The sequence below is a fragment of the Rana temporaria genome, chromosome 1 (genome assembly GCF_905171775.1).
Source record: "Rana temporaria chromosome 1, aRanTem1.1, whole genome shotgun sequence".
NCBI classification, from domain to species: Eukaryota; Metazoa; Chordata; class Amphibia; order Anura; family Ranidae; genus Rana; species Rana temporaria.
In genome coordinates, this window is record NC_053489.1 from 254,681,458 (window position 1) to 254,707,884 (window position 26,427).

The 26,427-nt window shown below is 43.1% G+C and overlaps 1 protein-coding gene across 1 annotated transcript in view; it reads right to left on the bottom strand.

Annotated features, from left to right (window-relative positions):
• Window positions 1-2,465: 2,465 nt before the first annotated feature.
• LRP10 (LDL receptor related protein 10) overlaps window positions 2,466-26,427 on the bottom strand; it is a 29,414-nt gene continuing 5,452 nt past the window's right edge. Inside the window, exons 2-5 of the mRNA XM_040354310.1 lie at window positions 22,599-22,634; window positions 18,327-19,437; window positions 14,376-14,505; window positions 2,466-4,529 (exon numbers count right to left, since the gene is read on the bottom strand). Coding sequence (XP_040210244.1) covers window positions 3,978-4,529; window positions 14,376-14,505; window positions 18,327-19,437; window positions 22,599-22,634 — 1,829 coding nt within the window. The 3' untranslated portion in view covers window positions 2,466-3,977. The remainder of the gene's footprint in view (window positions 4,530-14,375; window positions 14,506-18,326; window positions 19,438-22,598; window positions 22,635-26,427) is intronic.

Consider the following 26,427-nt stretch of genomic DNA (forward strand, 5'->3'; position numbering starts at 1 on the left):
ATTGGGATTGCATCAACAGAAAAGGCTTGTTGGGAAAAAAACAAACAAAAACGTATACTTGGCACAATCCCGAAAAATTTAAACCAAAAGGTAAGTTTAAAAAATGCATACGCTAAAGTTACCATCAGTGAAAGACAAGTGTCATAATAACCTATACAACCAGACATTAAAGGTACAGTGGAACCTCGGTTTAAGAGGAACTTGGTTCGAGAGCGTTTTTATTTGCGAGCAACTTTTTTTTTTTTTTATTCTGACTCGGTTTGCGAGTGTTGACTCGCAAGATGAGCAGAATTCAAGCTAAATAGGCCTGCAGTACCTCATTTGGCCTGAGGTATGGGGGCGCAGAAGCCGAGCAGAGCCGAAAATAGTCCTGCAGTACCTCATTTAGCCTGAGGTACGGGGGCACAGGAAACGAGCCGAAGTGTCCTTGGGCCTTTTCGGGACCTCCCCACCTCTGGCCACATGCGGTATTGCATCCCATTGAAGTCAATACGGGACTAATTATTTTGGTTTCTATTGACTTCAATGGGAAAACTCACTTTGATATGCGAGTACTTTGGATTACGAGCATTCTCCGTTAACGGATTATGCTCGTAATCCGAGGTTCAACTGTATTAGGCTGCATTCACACCTGAGCGTCGGTCGTTCGGTCGTTTTTTTCCGGCGTTTTGTTGCGTGTATTCATGCTTATTTGCGCGTTTGCATACAGCGTTGTCCGACGTTTTTGTACTTCGACGTTTTTTTATTGTGGCCAATAGGAAAAATTATCATCTTTTCATCACTTGTTGCTATGTTGGTAGATTTGTTTTAATCTTCTGCCTGGGTGAAAAGTTCTATTGATTTAAGCGACGAAACGCCCGTAGCAAACGCCCGTTGTCGCGCAAGTCGCTTGAATCGAGCGTTTCCATTACTTTCTATGGGAAATGGAAACGCTCAAATACGCCCAAACCGCCCGATACGCGCGACAAAAAAGGGTCCGGGACTTGTTTGAGCTTCAGGCGATCGTCGTTGAGATGTGAACAGTCTCCATAGAGAATAATGTAATTTCGACCCTCTGGCGTATTGTAGCGTCGCGCTTCAGGCGTTAAAACGCCTAGGTGTGAATAGAGCCTAAATGTTATATGCAAATCTCAACAGCAAAGCTTGGTCTCGTCCCTTCTTACTTCCCTACTGATAGTTGTTGATCACAATAAAAATCTAACAAGGCAGCAAACAGAAGTGAATGGTGGGAAACAGTTGAGATTTGCATATCTTTATTTAGCTTTCTGTACTGTATCTGCTTGGTTTTGTCACAGATTTACTTTTATATGTTGAACACATTCACACATCTTTGCTGGCTTCAAAATACATCCATACAAGGGGGTGGATTTACTAAAAGTAATTTTACAAGTGCAGTTGCTCCAGAGCTTAGTAAATGAGGGGAAGATCTGCTGACTTCCATCATCCAATAACATGCAAGCAAAAAATAAATAAATTTTATTTTACTTGCATGTGATTTGCAAAGTGAAGCTTCAACTCATTACTAAATTCTGGAGCATTGCAAAATGCACACAGTCTATTTGCCTTTATTAACCACTTAAGACCCAGACCATTTTGTTGCTAAATGACTGGGCCACTTTTTATGATTCGGCACTGCGTCGCTTTACCTGACAATTGCGCGGTCGTGCGACGTGGCTCTCAAACAAAATTGACGTCCCTTTCCCCCCACAAATGGAGCTTTCTTTTGGTGATATTTGATCACCTCTGCAGTTTTTTTTTTTTTGCGCTATAAACAAAAATAGAGCGAAAATTTTGAAAAAAAAAAAAATGCAATATTTTTCACTTTTTGCTATAATAAATATCCCCAAAAAATATATATAAATTTTTTTCCCTCAGTTTAGGCCGCTACGTATTCTTCTACATATTTTTGGTAAAAAAAAAAAAGAAAAAGAAAAAAAATAAGAAAAAGAAAAATCGCAAAAAGTGTTTATTAATCGGTTTGCGCAAAAGAGCTTCTACAAAATAGGGGATAGTTTTATGGCATATATATTAATATTTTTTTTTTACCAGTAATGGCGACGATCAGCGATTTTTATCGTGACTGCAATTCATCAGGTGGTAAAGAAAAATTTCGGATGAAAGCCCCAGAGCCTACATCTTTAAGAACAATTGCAACTCCCAAATTGCTATGTGAACATGTTCACTGTAATGCTCACCCCTTATGCCAGTTATTTTAATGCACTGCATACATGCGTGACATTTTTCACCATATTACTTTTTACTTTAAACATATTCACAGGACCTGCAAGGTTTTAATTAGTGCAATTTAATGTCTGATCAGTAGAGGGGTTCCCACTGAAGCTGCAAACGTCACTTGATCTTAGTCAAAAAGCAGAGAAGCCGGCAGAATTGTCTCAACCACTGCACACAGCTGTTCTGCATGGTCTTCCCTATAGGAGTTAGAAATTCCCCATGCTACCTTTCTATTTTTACACCAAAGGCTTTATGCCCTCTCAGGCATTCAGTCACACTCCGCTTTGCACCGCCGCTGGATATTGCAGAGCTCTGCTCTGTTTATTAGTTAGCACAGTTAAATCTCTTTTAAAAAAGGTGTGAGGACATGTGGGCCCTACCTGTATCGAGGATCACCAGCACATCGCAAGCTCAGTTTAGCATTATTTATTTAGTCACAAGAGGACCAATGAGAAAGTAAAAAAATAAAATAAAACTTAAAACATATGATCACCAATATGCTAAAGTAGGTCTGTGCTCCGGTGTCCTGTCCCAGTACATCATGCCGCAAATCGCCATTGAGAATGTACATACAAACCATGCGATTCCTAGAACAGTAGGAAGTTTAAAAGGCTCTCCATAGTAATTGCCATCCCACCATCCTGGCCGCTCCTACTTCTGCCAGAAGTGAAGTCAGCACCTTGGGCAGAACCTCATATCTAAGCAACCAGACAATAATAAAAAAATAAAAAAAGTGTGCAGTCAAAAGGAGCGGCGATAGAGCATAAGCAATATAAGCAGGCAACAGATAAAAACATGAGGCATGGTCAAAAATACCAACGGAGGACACGGAGAGCTAAAAAAATTAAAATCTAAAAACATTAAAATAAGGCTTTATAATACACATGAGCAGGGGAGGGGCATTTATGACTCTCTTCCATTGGTCCTATTGCAATAAATATTTTAGATATGACTGAATTGCGGTACTGGTGTCACGACTTGCTTGATGAAGGGGCTGCTATATTTTCCGAAATCTAGCTGTTATTTTTTCTGTTGTGACTAATAAACGGCTCTTATTTGAGCTTTCGATGTGCTTGTGACGATCTTTGTTTTTGAAGATACTGGAAGGCATCATCGTCTAGTCGTCTACCTTTTGTTCACTTCATCATTTGCTTTACCTATGCCACCACACCATTTGCAGTGCACCACACTCTTTGCTCCCTACTTGTATCTGACTCTTTCAAATCAGATGGTATAAGACCTTGGCCCCCACACCGACTAAACTGAGCCCTATGTACACAATCTAGAGGTGTACACAAACACTCTAAACCCAGTAAACAGCTGAAGGTGGGGCATAGTTCTGTGTCTCATCTGGGAGAAATTATATTGAAGCAGGCCCCTTAGATCCACAGAACACCTATGCTTAAATTTTTTCATCATTGCCAAAGTCTATGAGACACAGACAGTAAAACAATATATTGGTCATCTGCTCAGTCTTTGATGCAGAGATACATCCACCACCTGGGAACAATATCCAGATCAAGAAGACATCCCTTTAATTATTTTTGACCGTTTTCTGTGCTGTTTTTTCCCTCTCCATCTGTGTGGCTGTCATGAATCACATGTTGCAAGGAGAGGTGGGGATAAGAAGTTGGGGCGAGATCCACCGAGCACTGTAGTTAGGAGTGTATTATTAGCGTGGGCAGAATTAAAAAGCCCTCCACTTTGTGCAAAGGTGTATATAGAGGATAGAACAAAAAGCAGTGTTAACATGAAATCAAGCTTACATCTTCTGACTCGCTGTCTAAGCTTTCTGCCAGTGGTAGCAACAGCATTTCATCCTCTTCTTCAGGCCTGTCTATCTCCACACCACAATCAGCTCTTTCTGCACCCAATTGTTCCGCTCCACTAAATGGGAGCAAAATTCTTTCCCTGACCACCTGCACCATTCCCATCATCAGTCCACTCCTATCCTCAGTGGGATCATTTGGTAAAGGAGAAATGGCAGAATCAGTCTGGGAAACAGAAAAATCAGGAGTGTCTAAAGGGGTCTTGACTGGAAGCAGTGGAGCTGAAGGTGGATCACTGCCCTCTGACACTAGATGCGATGAGCCTGTACTTTGATTTTGATGGGTCTCGGTCTGTGTCCCTTGGGTACGAGGAGGAAGGAGTCCCCAACGCCTGAGGCGACGGAGGAGGCGCCTGACAGGACGTGGTGGACGTCGTCGTGTTGGCAGCTCGTTTAGGCCTCCAGCAGGGTGTGGCTGAGTCTGATGTAAAAACTGCAGTAGGCTTCGGAGATTTCCCATGAATGTACCCTATAGTAAAAAAATAGATAGTGATCAATAGTATAGTGCCATTGTAAAATCACAGCAACACTGACAGATAAATAACATTATACTTTACAGAGCCTTCATGACAAAAGGGGAATGACAATGATGACAAAACACAAGGCCAAGTCGACCCGTCATTGGCTACATGACATGACAATGATCCAAAACACAAGGCCAAGTCGACCCGTCATTGGCTACATGGCATGACAATGATCCAAAACACAAGGCCATTGGCTACAGCAGAATAAAGTGAAGGTTCTGGAGTGGCCATCTCAGTCTCCAACCCTCAATATCATTGAACCACTCTGGGGAGATCTCAAAACGTGCAGTTCATGCAAGACAGCCCAAGAATTTACAGGAACTGGAGGCTTTTTGCCAAGAGGGATGGGCAAGCAAACTGATCACCGGTGAGGATGGTTACCTTTAATGCTCATTCACCTTTGTGTCAACTTGTGTGCATGTTAACAGGCCAAAATCACCAGGGTGTGTAAACTTTTGATCAGGGTCATTTGGGCAGTTTGTTGGGATTAGGACTTAAAAAGAGTAAGCACAGTCGATTGATAATAAATGGCTTCAGCCAATCACTAACCATGAGTGAAAGAAATGTTTTTGTGTTATCATTCATATTCTCTGAAAAATAGCCAATAAATCACAAATTCTGCCAGGGTATGTAAACTTATAAGCACAAGTGTATACATTACTATGACGGACTTGTTATAGAATCTGGTCACCCTTTTCTTGTTTATATTCATTCACCCTCCTTTCTATTTACCATGACCATTCCTTGGCTAAATTTTTCAAGGTCCTACCTGAGGAGGTATTGTAGAAATGCGTTTCCATGTAATTGGAGGTATAATAAATAAAATGATAGATTCCTTTTTGCTATTTGAGTGTGGAAGCGTCTTCATTATTTTACTTGGGTTATGTAATGGGGCAGGCTTCGGACACCTATTGTCAAGTATTTATGAATGTTTAGATCTATTCTAATGAAAGTAAATCATTTGATGGCAAGGACCGTATCTTCTCAGCCCTAACTGATTCTTTATATGGTTTCTTACTGGTAGATATTGCCTTTGTGTCAGCTCCCATCTCCCCAACAGAAAGCTATTCTATAGGATGAAGGAGGTTTATGCAGAAAAAGCACACATTGGGCCGATTTTGCATGCGATTTAACATGTCAGATCACATGCCAAATCGGAGCCTATTGCCTGCGATGGCACCATCCCAAAAGGAGTTTCTGCATTACCTTTGGAGAATTTGAGGGCAATTTCAATAGACATCCTTGCATGAACCCGCACAGATGTCTGCCAAATCGCCCCAAACTCGCATTGAAATGGCGGTTTGAAATGTGTGCGTGTTCAGCTAAACTCGTACGATTTCAATCCCACCCTCAGTGTGAACGAGGGCTCAAACAGGGAAGTATACACTCACCAGCCACTTAATTGGGTACAATTAGCTTGGTAATCAGCCAATCACATGGCAGCCACCCAATGCATTCAAGCATTTAGATATGGTGACGACGACTTGCTGAAGTTCAAGCCGAGCATCAGAATGGGGAAGAAAGGGGATTTAAGTAACTTTGAACGTGGCATTGTTGTTGGTGCCAGACCGGCTGGTCTGAGTATTTCAAAAACTGCTGATCTACTGGGAATTTCACACACAACCATCTCTAGGGTTTACAGAGAATGGTGCAATAAAGAGAAAATATCCAGTGAGTGGCAGTTGTGTGGTTTAGGATGATAGAAAAGCAACAGTAACTCAAAAAAATCGCTCGTTAAAACCAAGGTATGCAAAATACCATCTCTGAATGCACAACACATTGAACCTTGAAGCAGATGGGCCACAGCAGCATAAGACCACACTGGGTGCCACTCATGTCAGCTAAGAACAGGAAACTGAGGCTACAATTTGCAGAGGTTCACCAAAATTGGACGAATAGAAGATTGGAAAAACGTTGACAAGTCTCAATTTCAGCTGCGACGTTCAGCTGGTGGGGTCAGAATTTGGCATAAACAACATGAAAGCATGGATTCACCCTTCCTTGTATCAACGTTATAGGCTGGTGGTGATGTAATGGTGTGGGGGATATTTTCTTGGCACACTTTGGGCCCCTTAGTACCAATTGAGCATTGTTCAAACGCCACGGCCTACCTGAGTATTGTTGCTGACCATGTCCATCCTTTTATGACTACAGTGTACCCATCTTCTGATGGCTACTTCTAACAGCATGTCACAAAGCTCAAATCATCTCACCACTGTTTTCTTGAATGACAAAGAGATCACTGTAATCCAATGGCCCCCACCGTCACCAGATCTCTAATAGAGCACCTTTGGAATGCGGTGGAATGGGACATTCTCATCATGGATGTGCAGCAACTGCATGATGCCATCAGGTCAATATGGACCAAAATCTCTGAGGAATGTTTCCAAACGCCTTGCCGAATCTTTGCCATGAAGAATTAAGGAAGTTCTGAAGGAAAAATGGGGTCCAACCGAGTACTAGCAAGGTGTACCTAATAAAGTGGCCGGTGAGTATTGTATATACATAATAAATGTAGAAATGTAGCCAAACACACAGCAAGCCTGCAGCCTTGGCCCATTCACCCAAAAGCTGAAAATGAGTTTAACAGTAAGCTTCCATTCTCGGCTGCCACTAGAGGGCGCACAAGGCTTCTTCTCAGTGACAGGTACAATGTGTTTTTACGAGTAGAATTGCCAGTCATTTAAATGATTGGTAGCGTCAGTGTGTGACTCTCTCTGGGAATGACTGTGTGCACGCTTCTTTCTTTTGTTCCTCCTCTTTGTGTGCATTTCTATTCTAAACCCTTCCTGTAGGTGTCTATGCATTTCTGCTGCCTCCATAAAGTGAGTGATTTCTCCGACTCCCAACCCCCCTGTTTCCTGTCCCATCACACATACTACCCACTCAACGCTCTCTCCCACTACTTCTAAAGCGGCACAATCTGGGCAGCTTACCTTTTATACTGAAATCAAGAAATGTCAGAGAGCTCACTAATAAACCTTTATATTCTAAACAGATTCATTAACCACTTCAATACCGGGCACTTACACCCCCTTCCTGCCCAAGACAATTCTCAGCTTTCCGCGCTGTCGCCATTTAAATGACAATTGCGCGGTCATGCTACACTGTACCCAAACAGAATGTATCATTTTGTTCCCACAAATAGATTTATTTTGGTGGTATTTGATTACCTCTGCGGTTTTTCATTTTTTGCTAAAAAATAAATAAAAAAAAATGATCAAAAATTCAGAAAAAAGTTTGTTTCTGTTATAAAATGTTGTAAATAAGTAAGTTTTCTTCTTCACTGATGGGCACTGATAAGGCAGCACCGATGGGCACTGATAAGGCGGTGTAGTGTCACAGTTTGCTGCCTATCGTAGAATGCTGCGGAAGTCACGTGGCGGCCAACTGCGCATGCGCGATGCGTTCCAAAGGATTTTCAACAGTATACACCAGCAAACCCGGCATTCAGGGCGACGTGGATTTAGAGGAAAGTGGCCAGTCGGCCTCACGTCCTCGCTCCGCTCGCTCGGCCTCCTGGCTCTTTTTTTAACATCCTCCAATCCACGGGGATGTTAAGGAAAGAGCCTGGAATGCCGACCGAGGTTTCACTGGTGTGCACTGTCGTGAATCCATTGGAAAGCATCGCGCATGCGCAGTTGGCCGCCAAGTGACTTCCTGGGCATTCTAGGATAGGCAGCAAACTGACAATACAGCGGCACTGAAGGGTAATTATGGGTGGCACTGCTGGGCACTAATAGGCATCCCTGGTGGCACTGGCAGGCATTGTGGATGGACACAGATTGGCAGCTGCCTGGGCACCGATTGGCTTATCCCTGGTGGTCTAGGGTGGCATACCTGGTGGTCCAGTGTGAGTGCCCAACCCTGGTGGTCCCGGGCGAGCATCTGAAGGGGGGCTGCGCTGATAAACAACAGCGCAGACCCCCCCCCCCCGCCGAACGGCTCTCCTTTACCCGCGAGTAAGGAAAAGTCGGTCAACAGCTCTTCCCGTTTACATCGCGATCAGCCGTGATTGGACACGACTGATCACGTGGTTTACCAAGATCGGTGTAGCGGTGTGTCAGGCTGACACGTCGCACCACCGATCGCCGCGATGCGTGCCCCCACGGCTGTTATCCTGCTGGACGTCATACGACGCCCAGTCATGATAACAACCAACGCATTCTGCTATAGGCTGGGCGGGAAGAGGTTAAATAAGGTATTAATGCTTTGTGCATTTGTATTAATTCTCTTTTAGAGATTGTTAGCTCTAAAGGAGCAGGGCCCTTTTTCACTGTATGGAATTGGATTGCAATTGTACGGCCTGCCCTCGTGTTGTAAAGCGCTGCTTAGACTGTTGGTCCCATCAGATGATTTAGAATCTACTGTGTCAATATAATGATTTCAGGCTGAATAAAACACTTTTAAAACATTTCTGATCACTGCCAATGGCTGTGGCTGGTTCTACTTAGTTGATATTCTTCCGTTTCAGACATTTGCAGGCACTTAAATGCCACAGTACGTCTAGAAACACCACAATTCAGCTGCTGTTCCATACTGAAATGAATATTTGTAAGAGAAAGGCCAGGCATTCAAATCAAATGATTTCACAATGACATTCAAGGAGCTTTTGCCACCTTTACACAGTAACACTTCACTAAATGGCAACAGCACAGGTGAGGAACCTCACCATCAGTGTTCCCGAGACTAGTCACAGATAAAGGACTAACACACACACACTGCTATTATTAATAGTCACCACCCAGCTCATGTACAATTGTATATCATGCCTCCGAGTGTAGCATGTATTAAATGTGCTGATGGGGTCTGCAATAAGAGCCTAACCCTTCCTGCAAAGACTTGTGACAACAAAGATATGGCTACTGCAGCACTTCCATGGCAATGTGCAGGTTCCTAGAGACTTCTATGGGTATACACACTCACCGGCCACTTTATTAGGTACACCTTGCTAGTACCGGGTTGGACCCCATTTTGCCTTCATTCTTCATGGCATAGATTCAGCAAGGTGTTGGAAACATTCCTCAGGGATTTTGGTCCATGTTGACATGATAGCATCACGCAGTTGCTTCAGATTTGTCGGCTACACATCCATGATGTGAATCTGCTGTTCCACCACATCCCAAAGGTGCTCTATTGGACTGAGATCTTGTGAATGTGGAGGCCATGGATATGGTCAGCAACAATACTCAGGTAGGCCGTGGCATTGAAAAGATGCTCAATTGGTACTAAGGAGCCCAAAGTGTGCCATGGAAATATCCCCAACACTATTACGCCACCACCAGTCTGTACTGTTGATAAAAGGCAGGATGTGTGATGCCTTCATGTTTATGCCAAATTCTGACCCTACAACCTGAATGTCGCAGCTGAAATTGAGACTCATCAGACCCAACGTTTTTCCAATCTTTTTATGTCCAATTTTGGTGAGCCTGTGCAAATTCTTAGCTGACAGGAGTGGCACCCAGTGTGGTCTTTTGCTGCTGTAGCCCATCAAGGTTTGATGTGTTGTGCGTTCAGAGATAGTATTCTGCATACCTTGGTTGTAACAAGGTTTTTTTTTTTGAGTTACTGTTGCCTTTCTATCATCTTGAACCAGGCTGCCCATTCTCCTCGGACAAGAGGGCATTTTCGTCCACTCAACTGCCACTCACTGGATATTTTTTTATGTTTTGGAACATTCTCTGAAAATCCTAGAGATAGTTGTGCGTAAAAATCCCAGTAGTTTAGCAGTTTTTTTAAATTCTTAGACCAACCACCATGCCACATGCAAAGTCACTTAAATCCCCTTTCTTCCCCATTCTGATGCTCGGTTTGAACTTCAGCAAGTCGTGTGGTTTTGCACAGAGCAGTCCTAATCCTCCTCTTTTGGGGTCCCCCGTCAGCGCTCCACCCCCCTAGCAAGCCGCTTACTATGGGGGGGGTGGCGACGACGACAACTGGTGCATGCTCATGCCACGTGCTGTGTATCTCAACCCTGCCCCCACTCCATCCTCACTGACTGATTTAGGGTAGTGGGAGCCAATGAGGAGGGAGAAAGCCAGGAGAGCAGCTGGATTGAGATCGAGATCTCCGGCTTTAGAGACCAGAAGCAGGAAGCATGCAGCAGGTGAAGTAGCAGCTCCCGATTTATTGGATATACTTGTTACAGGTCAGTGAGGTGTCAGCATGGATGCCGGAAAGCATTTTCAAAAAGAGGACAGCAATGGCAGTGTACGGATTTTTCCTTTGTACAGGTTTCCTGTACTTGTAAAAGGAAAAGGTGTCATCCAACTAAATGCCCTCCTGGTGGAGCTTGCTGTAGTCTGACTCACAAGATACATACAGATTCCCTGACAGTGAAGTACTGGTTGAGCATCACTACAAATACACGTTTTACATAAACTAGCCCATGCAGCCCCTAGTTTAAAATGCAAGTGTATTTGTATGCACAATAACAAGACTTTCCTGGGGAAAAATGTATTCATATTTATGCTCATCATATGCACATACCTGAGCAAATCACTGACCAGGAACACAGATTTTCCTTTTACTTAAGAATACATAGCACTTATGTGCCTGTGTGTATAGGTATATTCTAAACAATGGACTGCATTTTAGTTCAGTAAAAAAAAAAAAAAAAAAACTGCTGTACTGAGCCTTTTCAAGCTGCAGTGTGCAATGGCCTATTTCTGTCTGTGTTCCTACCGGGCAGAGTCACATTCTCCATTTGTCCTGGTGACCACTGCCATGATGGCAAATCCAAAACTCTGCAGCTGTCGCCAGAACAAGAATAGAGGAGAAATCTTGGGCACTTGTTCTGGTGGCTTTACTTTCATTTCAATGTGTACTTACATAAAAGCTGCTAAGGCTACAAGGACAAGGTAGATGGTTGTGCAACAGCTAGATAAACAGTTCGAGAGACTCTTGCCAGGGGAATGTGGGTAGGGAGCCAAGTAGCTGCTAAATCTTTAACCACATCCATACCGGGCACTTTCACCCCCTTCCTTCCCAGGCCAATTTTTAGCACTCTCGCATTTTCAATGACAATTGTGCGGTCATGCTACGCTGTACCCAAATTAAATTTTTTATAATTTTGTACGCACAAATTGAGCTTTCTTTTGGTGGTATTTATTCACGAATCAGTTTTTTTTTTTTTTGCGAAATTTTGGAGGGGAAAAAAAAACAATATTTTCTTTCTTTATTTAAAAAAAAAAAAAAAAACACCCCAATAAAATCAAATTTTGTCATACATTTAAGCCAACATGTATTCTGCTACATGTCTTTGGTAAAAAAAAAAAAAATCCTGTTAAGTGTATAATAATTGGTTTGTGTGATCAAAGACATATGTACGCAGATGATCATGTACAGATGTGCGCAGGTGATCACGGACATATGTGTGCAAATGATCATTGGGACATATGATTTTACTGTTACATATGTGGGGGACAGGTGTTTTTACTGTGTGGGGACATGCATTTTTTACATTGTGTGTTACTAGGCTGGTGATCAGTGTGTACAAATCTGTAAAAACAGCTCATACACACTGATCACCAGCTGGCTGCAGAGATCCGCTCTCCTCACAACAACTAATGTCTGAGGAGAGAAGAGCCGATCGGCCAGCAACCGGTTCTCCGTTTACATCACATGACGGTTGCGATTGCACACGGCCATCATGTGATCAGGAGGGCCAATCACAGAGCCCTCCTGCCATTCTGAGATGCGCCGTGTCCGGGTGACATGAGCACATCCCCCTCCTTCTGAGGGACGTTCCTGAGAGAGCGCCCATCCAGCAGTACATATGCAGTGGCTGGGTGGGAAGTGGTTAAAGCGGAGGTCTACCCAATTATTTTTTTTTTTTAAAAGCCAGCAGCTACAAATACTGCAGCTGCTAACTTAAAAAAAATGGACACTTACCTGTCCAGCGCGCCCGTGATGTCAGCAGCCGAGGCCGAGCAATTGCTCATCTCTTGGCTGCCCCCGCCGTCATCCTTGGGGAGGGAATCAGTAAGTTAAGCGTTGCGGCTTCACTGCCCGGTTCCCTACTGCGCATGCGCAAGGGGCGCGGCCGGTCCTCACTGGTCCCTGCTCTCTCAAGGGAACAGTGCGTTTCCCAGGAGACAGAGGGGGGGGGGGGGGAAGTCTTAAACAGGTATCTGCACCCCCCTCCCCCTGAAAGGTGCAAAATGTGGACACCGAAGGAGGGGGAGGGTTCCGAAAAAGCGGAAGTTACATTTTTGGGTGGAACTTCGCTTTAAGGACTATATGATTGGGAAAATCAGTAAGTACTTTTTTTTTTGTTTTTAAATAAAAGAAGCTACTGTATATATTGTCAGGCTGTGTCCTAAACTTCTAGAGAACAATAGAAAGTGTAATTTTCTTGAAAATCTCCCTATCAGGCCTGATCCTCTCTCTCTGGCATTGGGGTCAAAGTACCAAGAACACACCTCTGTCATCACTGAAAGAGTACAGCGATATTTGTTCAGTGACGGGTAAGTTTCTCCTTGACAAACATATATAGAGAGGGAAATAAATTCTAAGTTTCAAAATATAGAATGCTGTATTTTCCCAGTTTGATGGATTTCTCTACACTACTGCTTTCTTACTGCAGTATAGAAACATAGAAAAGTGACGACAGAAAAAGACAGAGTAGTCCATTGAGGCTGCCCAAATTTATCCCCATTTACCTTGTTATCTGACTATGTTTATCCCAAGCAGGTTGAAGCCATTTACTATTGAATGTCTCTAGTGAGTCAGTTGGTAGTTTATTCCAATCATCAACTACCCTTTCAGTAAAATACTAGAAGCAAGGTTTTATGCCGCTTCCATTCTCAAGTGACAATTGGCCTCTTTCAAGGTCAGAGTTCTCTTTAGTTGTATTTCACCCTGTCTTCCAAACTGCTGCACACATTTAGATCATTTTCAATACAGTGTCCAGTGGACATCAATAAACACAAGGAAATGCCAAATGACCTGATGAACCAGCTCCACTCAACATCTTTCCATAAAGACATGGATGAGCACGTTTGGGGTGGAGGAACGCGACAGTCCCGACCTTAACCCGATAGAATACCTTTGGGATAATTTGGAGACTGCGAGCCAGGCTTTCTCGTCCACATCCGTGTCTGACCTCACAAATGTGCTTCTGGAAGAATGGTCAAACACTCCCACAGACACACTCCTAAACCTTGTGGACAGCCTTCCTAGAACAGCTGAAGCTGTTATTGCTGCAAAGGGTGTGCCAACTCAATATTTAACCCTGTGGACTAAGGCCTCTTCCACACAAGGCGGACTCTGTTACAGAGTCCACCAGCTCAGCGGGAGATCTCTCCGCTGAGCCAGCGGATGACAAGTCCCTCTCTGCTCACTGAGCGGGGAGGGGCTTGTGCAGACCTATGGAGAGATCTGATGAAAACGGTTAGCATGTCCGTTTTCATCAGATCTCACCCAATCTGATATGGACGAATGGGGACGTATCACCATCTGTCTGATTTTGGCGGATCGGATGTCAGCGTATAAAGGCAGGTGTCCCAGTACTTTTGGTAATATATTCATCTTTTTCTGTACTATCCAAGAAGATGCAACCACTGTTCAGGTATTCTGACTCCTGCCTTAGCACAATTGCCTGCAGATTTGTCGATCCATGCTCTACATCTACAACATAGATGGAGAAATCCGTTTGGCCTGCCAGCTAGACAGATTGTAATCAGTTTTTGGCTAGCTTACTGCAAAACATAAAAAAAGGCAATGTATAATATAAAATTAACACTACAGAACATATATAACCAGATGGAAGCCATATTAGGGGTACTCACATCACTTGGACTCTCAGTTGGGAAGTCATCTACAGGAGGAATAGCTCCTTGAGCAATTAATTGCCCATAGGATGGAGGAGCTTGCTGCTGGATCAATTCTGCATCAATCCGAGACAGAGGAGCGAAGATGCTGCAGAAAAATTTTAAAAATAGTTAAATGTGATGCTGGTTCCTGGCTTTACAACACATTTTCTTAAAGCGAACCCATCATTAAAATTCAAACTTCCCATAAACAGGACACATATTAGCATTACCAAAACATTATTCTTGTGATGTGTAAAAAAAAACAAAAAACCTTCTTTACTTTAAATGAAGAAATAATATTTCTGTACCCAAGCTGCCACATGTAACCAAGACCCCTTTTCACACTGGAGCGGTTTGCAGGCACCATTGCGCTAAAAATAGCGCCTGTAAACTGACCCTAAACAGCTGCTTCTGTGTCTCCCGTGTGAAAGCCCCGAGGGCTTTCACACAATAGAGCGGTGCGCTAGCAGGATGGTAAAAAAAAAAAAAATCCTCCCAATTGCATTTTTGGAGCGTGTGTATACTGCTCCTGCCTATTGATATCAATGGGACACCGCGGCTATACCACCTCTGTAGAGGCGCTTTGCGGTGGTTTTTAACCCATTCTCAGCCACTAGCGGCCGAATAGCGCTTTACCGGTGACGCACCTCCCGCCAAAGTGTGAAAGGGGCCTAAAATAGGTTGTAAACCCTCTGAAAAAAATAAATAAAAAATAAATAAATAAAACGGAGTTCAAAGCCGCGTAGAGGTCATCGTTTTCCCCCTCTGGCGGTGACATCTCTCCCAGGAGTGACTTACAGGTATAGCGGGCCCTGGCGCTGTGATGACGTCACTCCCGCGCATGCGGGTGGTAGCGGCCTGTAACAGCACGTCTAACCGAAGCGACGTGCCATTGCTTCAGTGCCGATGACTTTGGCACATGCAGACACAGGGGGATATCTCCTAAACCGTACAAGTTTAGGAGATATCCCGGGTAGCTACAGGTAAGTCTTAAGGGGTTGTAAAGGTAATTTTTATTTTCCCTAAATAGCTTCCTTTACCTTAGTGCAGTCCTCCTTCAGTTACCTCATCCTTCCATTTTGCTTTTAAATGTCCTGCCCCGCCCCCCCCCCCCCTACAGCTAGAAACACAAACCCTACAGCGCCCACTAGTGGTTAACTCCTAAACTGCAATTGTCATTTTCACAGTAATCAATGCATTTTTTTTAACACTTTTTGCTGTGAAAATGACAATGGTCCCAAAAATGATTCAAAATTGTCCGATGTGTCCGTCATAATGTCGCAGTCACAAAAAAAAACGCTATTTTGTAAACGCTATAAATTTTGCACAAACCAATTGTTAAACGCTTATTGCGATTTTTTTTACCAAAAATAGGTAGAATACGTATCAGCCTAAACTGAGGAAAAACATTTTTTTTTTTTTTAGAGCTTTTTTGGGGATATTTATTATAGCAAAAAGTAAAAAATATTGAATATTGAAAAATGTCGCTCTATTTTTGTTTATAGCGCAAAAAAATAAAAACCGCAGAGGTGATCAAATACCACCAAAAGAAAGCTCTATTTGTGGGGAAAAAAGGACGCCAATTTTGTTTGGGAGCCACGTTGCAAGACCGCGCAATGGTCAGTTTAAGTGACGCAGTGCCGAATCGCAAAAAGGGGCAAGGTCCTTTAGCTGCATAATGGTCCGGGTCTTAAGTGGTTAATATATGCTTACCTATAGCATAAAGTGTGTTGTAAGGGTTTACAACCAGTTTCCGATGCATTTGTGCATGCACATTTTTGGCCATTCCAGATGCTTCCCCCCCCCCCCCATGTTTTTTTCCCACTGTACTGGGGGCAGGTGTAGGTTTTGATGCATTCCAGTGCAAGAAAAATGCAGCATGGGCCTCACACACTGGACATGATGAAAAAAAAAACAAAAAAAAAAACACTAGTAGCGTTAGCTGTAGAATGCCACAATAAAAACGCTAGTTTTTCAGCATTTCTGCATTTACGCTTTTTAGTGTTTTGGCGCGTTTGAGCTCCTTAGGCAAACTATACTCCCACAAAAGCTTGAAGCTTAAAACACACACACACGCCCGGTTTTAAGCATTTTTTACAGCTGAAAAACTCTTTAAACTCACTAAGGACACAAAGATTAGATGGCAGCACTCCCACACAATGCAATTCGCTTTAAGGACTTATCCCCCTGCCTGTCTGTGCTTGGTTGTTTTGTGGATTTTTGTTTACTTCACAAAAGCCAAATTGCATTGTGTGGGAGTGCTGCCATCCAATCTTTTTGTTTGCATCGTATCTGTTAGCAGTGACAGGTTGTGGACCCCACTGCTTGCATTACACCAGGTGGATTATGGCCGTAGATCCTCACCTGTCAGCAGCGGAACTTCTCTCCTTCAAACCCACTATTTCTCAGATTTTTCCAGCCTTAAAACCCCCCTGCCAAAAAACACTGATAAAAACCTGTGTGTGCATGGACACATGGGCTAACATGCTAGGGAGTTTAACAACTGCAAAAAAAAAAAAAAAGGGGGAAAGGCTTGACGCCCAAAATAACAGCTGTAAAAAAAAACTCCCAGTGAGGCCTTATGCGGTTAGTATTAGTAAACAGATAGGGAAGTATATAATATTTACTTGATGGATTCCAGGAAGAAAACGCTACAAAAATCATCTGCCCTCACTCAAGATGATCACGGCCAGAAATACTAGAGGGTGTTTTCTTTAAAGTGATGTCGCAACAAAATAAAGCATGGAGACATGGATGGATGGCAAAATAGCATTTTTGGGGGATTGTGGTGCTCAAATGAAGTGTAGTTCCACTTTAAGGCATAGGCAGTTTAGATGACAAGGTCTCTGCCTACTAGAAACATTGTGGGTGTTTCATATCATCAGAGAATCTATGGTTTTCAATGAGACATGCCTGTGTGGCAGGCTTCCTGTGAGATAGGAGCAGGGCTCGACAAATCCCGGGCGCCAGGTCGCCATGGCGACTAGAAATAGGGTCCTGGCGACTTGGCTTGGAAGGGGGGAGCAAAAAAAAAAAGCTGGCACCATCCGGTGGTGAGCCGTTGGTATTACAAGTTATTACCAACAGATGTGTGAGCTGGAGCCATCTGGTGGTGGCCGTTGGTATTACAAGTTAAGCATTACAAGTTAAACAGCAATTCTAATGTAATTTTTCACTATTTTCACTGCCATCTTCTTCCCTCTAATTAGAACCCCCAAACATTATATATATTTTTTTATCCTAACACTCTAGAGAATAAAATGGCGATCGTTGCAATACTTTCTGTCACGCCGTATTTGCGCAGCGGTCTTACAAGCGCACTTTGTTGGGAAAAAATTACTCTTTTTTTAATTAAAAAAAATAAGACAACAATAAAGTTATCCCCATTTTTTTTAATATTATGAAAGATAATGTTACGCCGAGTAAATTGATACCCAACATGTCACGCTTCAAAATTACGTCCGCTCGTGGAATGGCGACAGACTTTTTACCCTTTAAAATCTCCATAGGCGACATTTAAAAAATTCTACAGGTTGCATGTTTTGAGTTACAGAGAAGGTCTAGGGCTAGAATTATTGCTCTCGCTCTACCAATCACGGCGATACTTCACATGTGTGGTTTGAACACCGTTTACATATGCGGGCGCTGCTCACGTATGTGTTCGCTTCTGCGCGCAAGCTCGTCGGGACGGGGCGCGTTTTCTGGCTCCTAACTTTTTTAGCTGGCTCCTAGATTCCAAGCAAATTTGTCAACCCCTGGATAGGAGGATGTAATTAGTACATATGGCCACTCCCATCAACACATATAACTATGACGTTTTTAAAAACCAACATGCATTGATTAGATTATTTACATCAACCCTTCCACATGCACGTTTGAAACCATTATGAAAAATGCAGTTCCTCTGTAAATCCCAATTTGTCTTACCTATATTCCCGAGCTCGTGAAGTATACAGTCGGCAAGTACATCCAAGAGCTACAACTAGTAATGTAGCACATATCAAGCTTCCAATCACGGCTGCAGCAATCACTTTCCTTGGGAGCGTGTACCCACAGTTTTTCTCATCACTTCCATCTCGACAGTCGGCTTGACCATCACACACCCAAGCTTCATAAACACAGCGCTCTATGTCACAATGGAAGCCTCCAGGCTGACATCCACGGCAGCCTCTTTCATCTGTTCCATCTTGGCAAGATGTCTGGTAGTTACACCTTTCAGCGAGGGGATAACAAGCTCGGCTAATGGCACAGGGATAGTGACCTTCTGCACATCCAGAACAATTAGCTTCATCTCTGCCATTGGCGCAGTCCCAAACTCCATCACAACGCTGTGAATCTGAAAAACATCCTCCTCCTACTTCCATGCCATCCTCCCACAAAAGACCTGGACTGGAACCACAAGGCTGGTCCCAAGGGAGGCAGTAGCCATGTACACGGTAAGTGGCATTAAAACGAGGAAGAAAAGAGTTGCGACCACCATAGCCAGGAAAGCGAGAACGAGAGGGAGGTGAACCCATCTGGTCGAAGAAACGTGAACCTGGCTCATGAACCAAAGAGCTGGGAAGCCGAAATCTGCTGTCATAAGTTACAGGAGACCCAATATTGGGGATACGAGTGGAGCTTGAGTGGTACCGATAAACAACCAATACTCTTCCACCAGAAGACTCCACTGTGACAGATTTTCCATTACTGTGTTGATCTAAGGCACGGAGAAGGTGTGGAAATTCTCCAACACTATTCTCATAGACTACAAGAGCATCTTGCTCAGACAGATCTAGGGTAGAGAACTGCAGGACAAGACCTCGGCTATCTTCAGAATCAATCAACCAACGACAAAAAGGCATTGAAGAGGATGGAGCAAATGGATATCCAAGAGGAGAGAAGACTCCATAGAAGTCCTTTAGAGTAAAGTTGCAGTTTGAGGAGCATGCCAACTCATCAGATTGATCCTCACAGTCAAAGGAACCATCGCAGAGAGTATATAGTGGAAGACATCTAGAGTTGCACTGAAAAAAACCTGGGTAGCAGGAGGATGATTCTGATAAAAGAAAAAGGGGAGAAAGAGATTTTAGCTTTTCTTTATAAAACCACAAGATTTGTATGTAGCATGGTACATAAAGATGATCAAATCAAATAAATAAAATGCAATAACAGACAGACAGTGTCAATCGCTTTTCAAATTAAATTGTGACAAAAAGTTACAACTTTAAAAAAAACTCACCATACCTTGACTGTCTATTTTGCAAAAATAGGGTAATTTAAGGGATATTTGTTCTATCCTGGAATTTTGGGGCCTCAAGAAATGACAGGCAGTCAGATCATCAGGACCGATAAATATTCAAATACACACACACATACATACGTGCCTGCGCGCGTATGTATGTATGTATGTATGTATGTATGTATGTATGTATGTATGTATGTGTATATATATATATATATATATATATATATATACACATATATACATACATACACACACACACACACACACACACACACACACAAACGTTGTAAAATATATAAACACGGACTAAAATAATATACATTAATTCCCCCCCACTAAAGAAATGCATCAGAATACATGCAGAATATGCAAATCTTTTTTTTTTTGGTCCCAGGTGTCCTGGGCCAGGTCCAATGATGCCACAGGTCCTCTTTGACCTCTTCTTTTTTTTGGCAGTAGGCAGATCCGAAATGCTCTAGTGAAATGGACCACATAATGATATGGTGCTGTTCTCGAATTTCTCCTTTTAGTCCAGGGTAAGGGAAATCTTGACACCATGAGCTAACCGAAAGTAGGTTATATGATGCTGGGCATCATACACAACCCAGAGGACAAGCACTATTGGATTGGCGAGTCTGAGGGATAGGGTGAGAAATCAGGTCTTCTGCTCTTTTATTTTCAGTAACTGCAGGGGACTGGCAAAAGTAAATCTTTGGCCAAACTGGAGCTTTGAGGCGGGCACAGATGATCTTTGGCGCCCTGTACTTCTACTGTAGGCTGTGACTCGGCTTGGTGCCTGCCAGAGCTAGGTGCTTGTTGCACCATTCCACAATCCAATACCAGAACCTCTCTGCCAAGTGGCCTTTCAGTCTTTGTTAAACACACTTGACTGTTGACTTGAGTTTACTCATTGTTGCATAAATTATATCTCCAGCTCAAACTGTCTGTATTGGATAGAGTGCCAAATGGTTAACACTGCTGTCAGGTTTTTAATGCCGACTGTGACGCCTCCAACTCCTGTATGAGAGACCCAACAGGCACTAAGTGCAGAGTACTATTTATAACGTTCTGCTCAAACGGAGAAAGTCAGAAAATGAATCTCTAAATTTTTTAAAATTAAGGCAATATAAAAATTGCATGTGATAAATGCTATATAAAAAAGTTTCAGGAGATAAAAAACGAAAAAAAGGACACACACACACACAATGGGCCAGATTCACATAGGTTAGCGGATCTTTAGATCTGATTTAAGATCCGCCGCCGCAAGTTTTTGAGGCAAGTGGGTAATTCACAAAGCACTTACCTCAAAACTTGCGGCGGCGTATCGTAAATCCCCCGGCGGAATTCAAATTCCGCGGCTAGGGGAAGTGTACTATTCAAATCAGGCGCGTCCCCGCACCGATCGAACAGCGAGTGCATTGCTCCAAATGACGTCGCAAGGACGTCATTGGTTTCGTCGTGAGCATAACTTACGTCCAGCTCTTTTGTGAATCGACTTACGCAAACGACGTAAAATTTCAAAATTCGACACGGGAACGACGGCCAAACTTAACATTGGCTGCGCCTCATAGACCCAGGGGTAACTATACGCCGGAAAAAGCCGAACGCAAACGATGTAAAAAAAAAGCGCCGGGCGGTCGTTCGTTTCGGAATCGGCGCAACTCCTCATTTGCATAATCGTCGCGTAAAAGATATGGAAGCGCCACCTAGCGGCCGGCCTGGAATTGCAGCCTAAGATCCGACGGTGTAACACAGTTACACCTGTCGGATCTTAGGGATATCTATGCGTAACTGATTCTATGAATCGACCGGCAGAACTCAGATACGACGGTGTATCAGGAGATACACCGTCGTATCTCTTTGTGAATCTGGCCATATATATATTTTTTTTTTCCTATCAGAGCTCACAGAGCAATAGGCTGTGCATAGCCAAGTTACACAAAAGTCAAACCGTCAGTGCCTGTATGTGTGGGAAAGGTCTTCCAATAATGAAATGGTTTGTGGGTTTCTGCCTGGTACAACAAACAATACACTGAGGTGCCCAAACACATTCACATCATTATAATTGTGTGCATGACTCAAGTCCTATTACTTTAGAATACTTGACAGACAGCAAAACCATGTTTCTTAACATTCCTGGCACATTTGATCATTGAAAGGTGGGGCACAAAAACAAACGTCGCTTAAGTTGTTTATTAGCTATTTGTATATCTAGATTCAATGATGAATAGGTAAATAATTTCGGAGCTTTTAAAATAAGAAAATGCATACTATACTAAACCTGTGGTTGAGAGAAATATAGTGGCAATTTTCCTCAGACAATAGTAACGGCTAGGCTGCTTTACTGAACCGCTCTATTTTCTGAGTCACTAACCCAGAGCAAGTATGAAGATCAGAGAAGCGAGAAGTCCCTAATTGCAGACTTGTTCTGGGCCAGTGAAATGTACATGACACAGCGGACACATGGAGAGTCTCATACAGGCTTACTGGGAAGACGATGGAACTATCTTTAAGTTATTGCAAGTTACATTGTTTTTAACTGATCCACTTGGGTAATTTGGTGAATATGAAGTGTATGTGATTTAGAAACTTATTATGTGGAACGTGATTGAGGCTGTTAACTGTACAGTATATGCTCACCCCAGCGCAGCATTATTATTTTACTATATAGAGACTGGCTAAGCTAGTGGCAAGGTTAGACTGTGCCGTGCTGCTCACAAACCCTGGAAGCACGGTGATATTCTAACACATGGATCCTCAAACTACGGCACTCCAGCTGTTGCGGAACTACAAATCCCATGAGGCATTGCAAAACTCTGACATTTACAGACATGACTAGGCATGATGGGAATTGTAGTTCCTGAACACCTGGAGTGCCTTAGTTTGAAGACCCCCTGCTCTAACACCTGTAGAAACTACCATTTACATTACCTTTGTGTACTTTTTTTAGCAGATCTGAGTATTAAACTTACCGTAAGCTGAACCTCCAATTGCAAATACCAGATGTCCTAAAGGGGAAGCAAGAAAAATGTCAAGTCAGTCAAAAACCTAATTGGGCTATTATGCTCCTAAGCATACAATTTCAAATAGTATGTTACTAAACAGAAAGCCTGACAATATGCGATTACCCCTGGGAATAGTAGTAGATTAAGACAACAAAAGACACCAGCTAATGCAATAAAATGACACTATACTCTGGTCTAGAAGGCTATGCACACATCACATTTTGTGGGCAGTTAGCATGCAGCACATTTACTTGAGTGTGGGCAGAAAAGTGGCAAGTCTGTATATCCCATACTATTAGTTAGATAAAAGGCATCAATACAAAAAAAATATTATGCCATACACCAGGCATGTCCAAAGTCCGGCCCACCTGGTCATTTTGACATCTATATCTTTTGTGGCCCCCCCAACGAATCCCTGAACGCCACAAAAGAAATACATGCTGGCTGCCTTGTAGGAGACAGGGAGGGGGGCGGGACGAGTGCTGTGCATACAGGAGTATTTCCTATTTACACGGCGACCTCTGTAAAAGAAAGTCCATTAATAATGCCTGCCAGTGCTATCAGCGATGCTTATAAGTGCCACCCATAAGTACCCAGTGTCGCCTATCAGTGCACACCAGTGCCACCTATGAGTGCCCATCAGTGCTGCATATTAGTGCCAGTCAGTGAAGGAGAAATTCTCCAAATTTTCGGTCTTTTTATATTTGTTTAGCAAAAAATAAAACTCAGAGGTGATCAAATACCACCAAAAAGAAGCTCTATTTGTGGGAGCAAAATGTGTAGCATGACCGCGCAATTGTCCTTTAAAAAAAAAAAAAAAAGTGACAGCGCTGACAATTTTAAATTGGCTTGGGCAGGAAGGGGGTATACGTGCCTGGCATTGAAGTGGTTAAGAAGTAACTAGGAGTTCAAAGACATCCATACAAGTTACTTAAAAACATTTAGCTGCCAGCTTTAATTGCATTTAGCACAACTAATGGTTGTGCTGCATTTGTCCTCCAGAAAACCTGCACTGTACAAGATAAAAACAAGGGGGGAATTTCCAAGTAAATGCCAATTCTTTTCCCTGGTCTTGTCAATGCTTCTCATATTAAAGTTAGGGCAGCTGTTCTAAAGGGAAAGCAAATGGACACTCTGGCTTTGTTGTAGCTACTGTGCCTACCCAGAATGCCCAGCAAAGTATACACACAGTTTGCAAAGCACTGTGGGTATGTTTTACAAACACAGAAACTTCATTGTTTACAAAACACTGCAGGAGATGTAGAGTGTAATTAAACATAACCCAGCATAGGTGTGGTCAGGAACATACTTCAAAGCAAACAGCCAATTTAATTCTGCAACAGACAGACAAAGTCACTGAGAACAATGGCCCCGAATGAAACTCAACACAACCCACCATCATGTTAAAGGATACCTGAAGGCCAAACTTGCTGTCTGTATCCCTGTGAGGGAGATTCACCGCCTCAATTTCCCTGGTGACTGCCACAAGTGAAAGGAAATTGGAGCAGTCACTAAGAGCGGGAGAAATCTTCACAGTGAGGACACTAGTTCTGGGGATTACCTGAGATTCCCTCACTTTGGAGGGACTTCCTGTATTGACAGGAAGTGAAATCTCCCCAAAGGGCTATACATAGCAATAACCTGACTGATGTTATAACCCTCCCTTACTCTATCCAAAATAAAAATCTACTTCAACCCTTTTGCTTAGAGTTTGCAATCTTTTTATTCAAATATATATATATATATATATATATATATATATATATATATATATATATATATATATATATATATATATATATATATTTTTGACAAACCTCTGGTTTGCACAAGCTGTTAAAGCAGCCCTACACCCCAATGTAAACCTTATATTTTATGTACCTCACCCTATAATCTATGTACTTTGTATGATACCCGCCTATCAGTTTCTCCAGGTTCCCTTCTCCTGCCAACCCTAAAACAGAACCAACAGACTAAAGCCCCGTACGCACTACAATTTTTTTTGTTAAAAAACAAACAAAAAACAGACGGCTCAGGAGGAGCCGCTGTACTAACGTTAGTACAGTGACCTCCCCTGTTGTGCTATTGTGTTGTGACAGAGGGGCGGCCTAGGCATCAAAACACGCTGGTCAGCCCTCCCAGCCATTAGCAGACCTTTTTCGGTCAGAAGCCCGCTTAACCAACTGCAGTACACACGGGCCAAGTGTCGCCGCCCAACATTCGGTCTGTGTGCACTAGACTTTACCGATAGACACTCAGTAGTTATTTAAAAAAAAACTGGATCTGCGTTAAGTCAGTCACTAAACTTAAAGTGGAGGTTCACCCTAAAACAATTATATACCGTTACATCCAGCATTCTGCTGACATCTACACTATGCTGGAATTTTTTTTTTTCCCGCTGTACATACCTTCTTATAGTTCTTCTCTCACTCCCACTTTTAGGGTGAACCTCCGCTTTAAGACCTGGTTCACACTTATGCATTTTTAAGTGGGTTTTGCAGAAACACACTACAGTCCATTTAACACGATTTCCCATGGATATAGTTCACATCTGTGCATTTTATTGAAAGGGCCAGGGACTTTTTTCTGTTTTTTGGTTCCATAGACTTTAATGGATGAAAAGCATGTATTGAACAATGCAAAATGCACCTGGAATATGCAACCTGCATAAGTGTGAAGCAGGCCTTAGGCTGGATTCACACCTAGGCATCTTTAGTGCTTTTTGCATTTTGTAGATTTGCACTACAGAACATGTTCCATAGGAAACCATGTTACATGGACTGTAGTGCAAATCTGCAAAATGCAAAAAGCACTAAAACTGCATAGGTGTGAATCCAGCCTAAAAGGATAACAATACTTGTGTGAAGAAATCCTTTAATCCTCCCCACCCAAAAAAATAAAAATCTAATATCCCAGCTGCCGTCGGATTCATGCTGTGTGCAACCATTATGGCACATTATACACATTTTCTTGTACCATTTTTATTTAGATTTACCAAAACCATATAATATGAGGTCAGACCTAAACCCTTGCAAGCAGGTCTTTGTACTACATAGTTAGAGCCTGAGGCAATTCAATAAGGAAATAGTATAATGTATGAACAGCTTTAGCCAGGAACGATTTCAGCTTGGATAGGCAAGTAGAAAACTTGAGGCTAAGGGTTGGGGGGGTAAATTAAAAGATAACATTGGGGGGGCAGTTTAGGATTATATGAAGAACTCATTAAAGCTGGCTACTTAAAAATACAGCAGCACTACCAAACAGTGACTGCACTTGCTCAGTCACTGGTAGGCCAATCATCTGTCAATTTTTAACTAGACTTTAAAGTGGAAGTCCAAATAAAAAGTGAACGCCCGCTTTTCGGAACCCTTCCCCCCTCCGGTGTCACATTTGCCACCTTTCAGGGGGGAGGGGGGTGCAGATACCTGTATAATACAGGTATTTGCACCCATTTACAAAGAACAGACTCCCGCGGGAGACATGCCCCCCCCCCCGCTGTCTTCTGGGAAACACACTGGTCCCAGGAGACAGCGGGGACAGAGGATGGCGGCGGGGCAGCCAAGAGATATGCGATTGTTAGGCCTTGGATGCCGACATCGCGGGCCCGCTGGACAGGTAAGTGTCCATTAACCACTTCCCGACGGCCACATGTATATGTACGTCCACAATATGGCACGTACAGGCAAATGGGCGTACATGTACGTCCTTGCCTTTCCGCGGGTCCGATCGGGACCCCCCCCGCTACATGCGGCGGTCGGGTTCCCTCGGGGAGCGATCCGGGACGACGGCGCGGCTA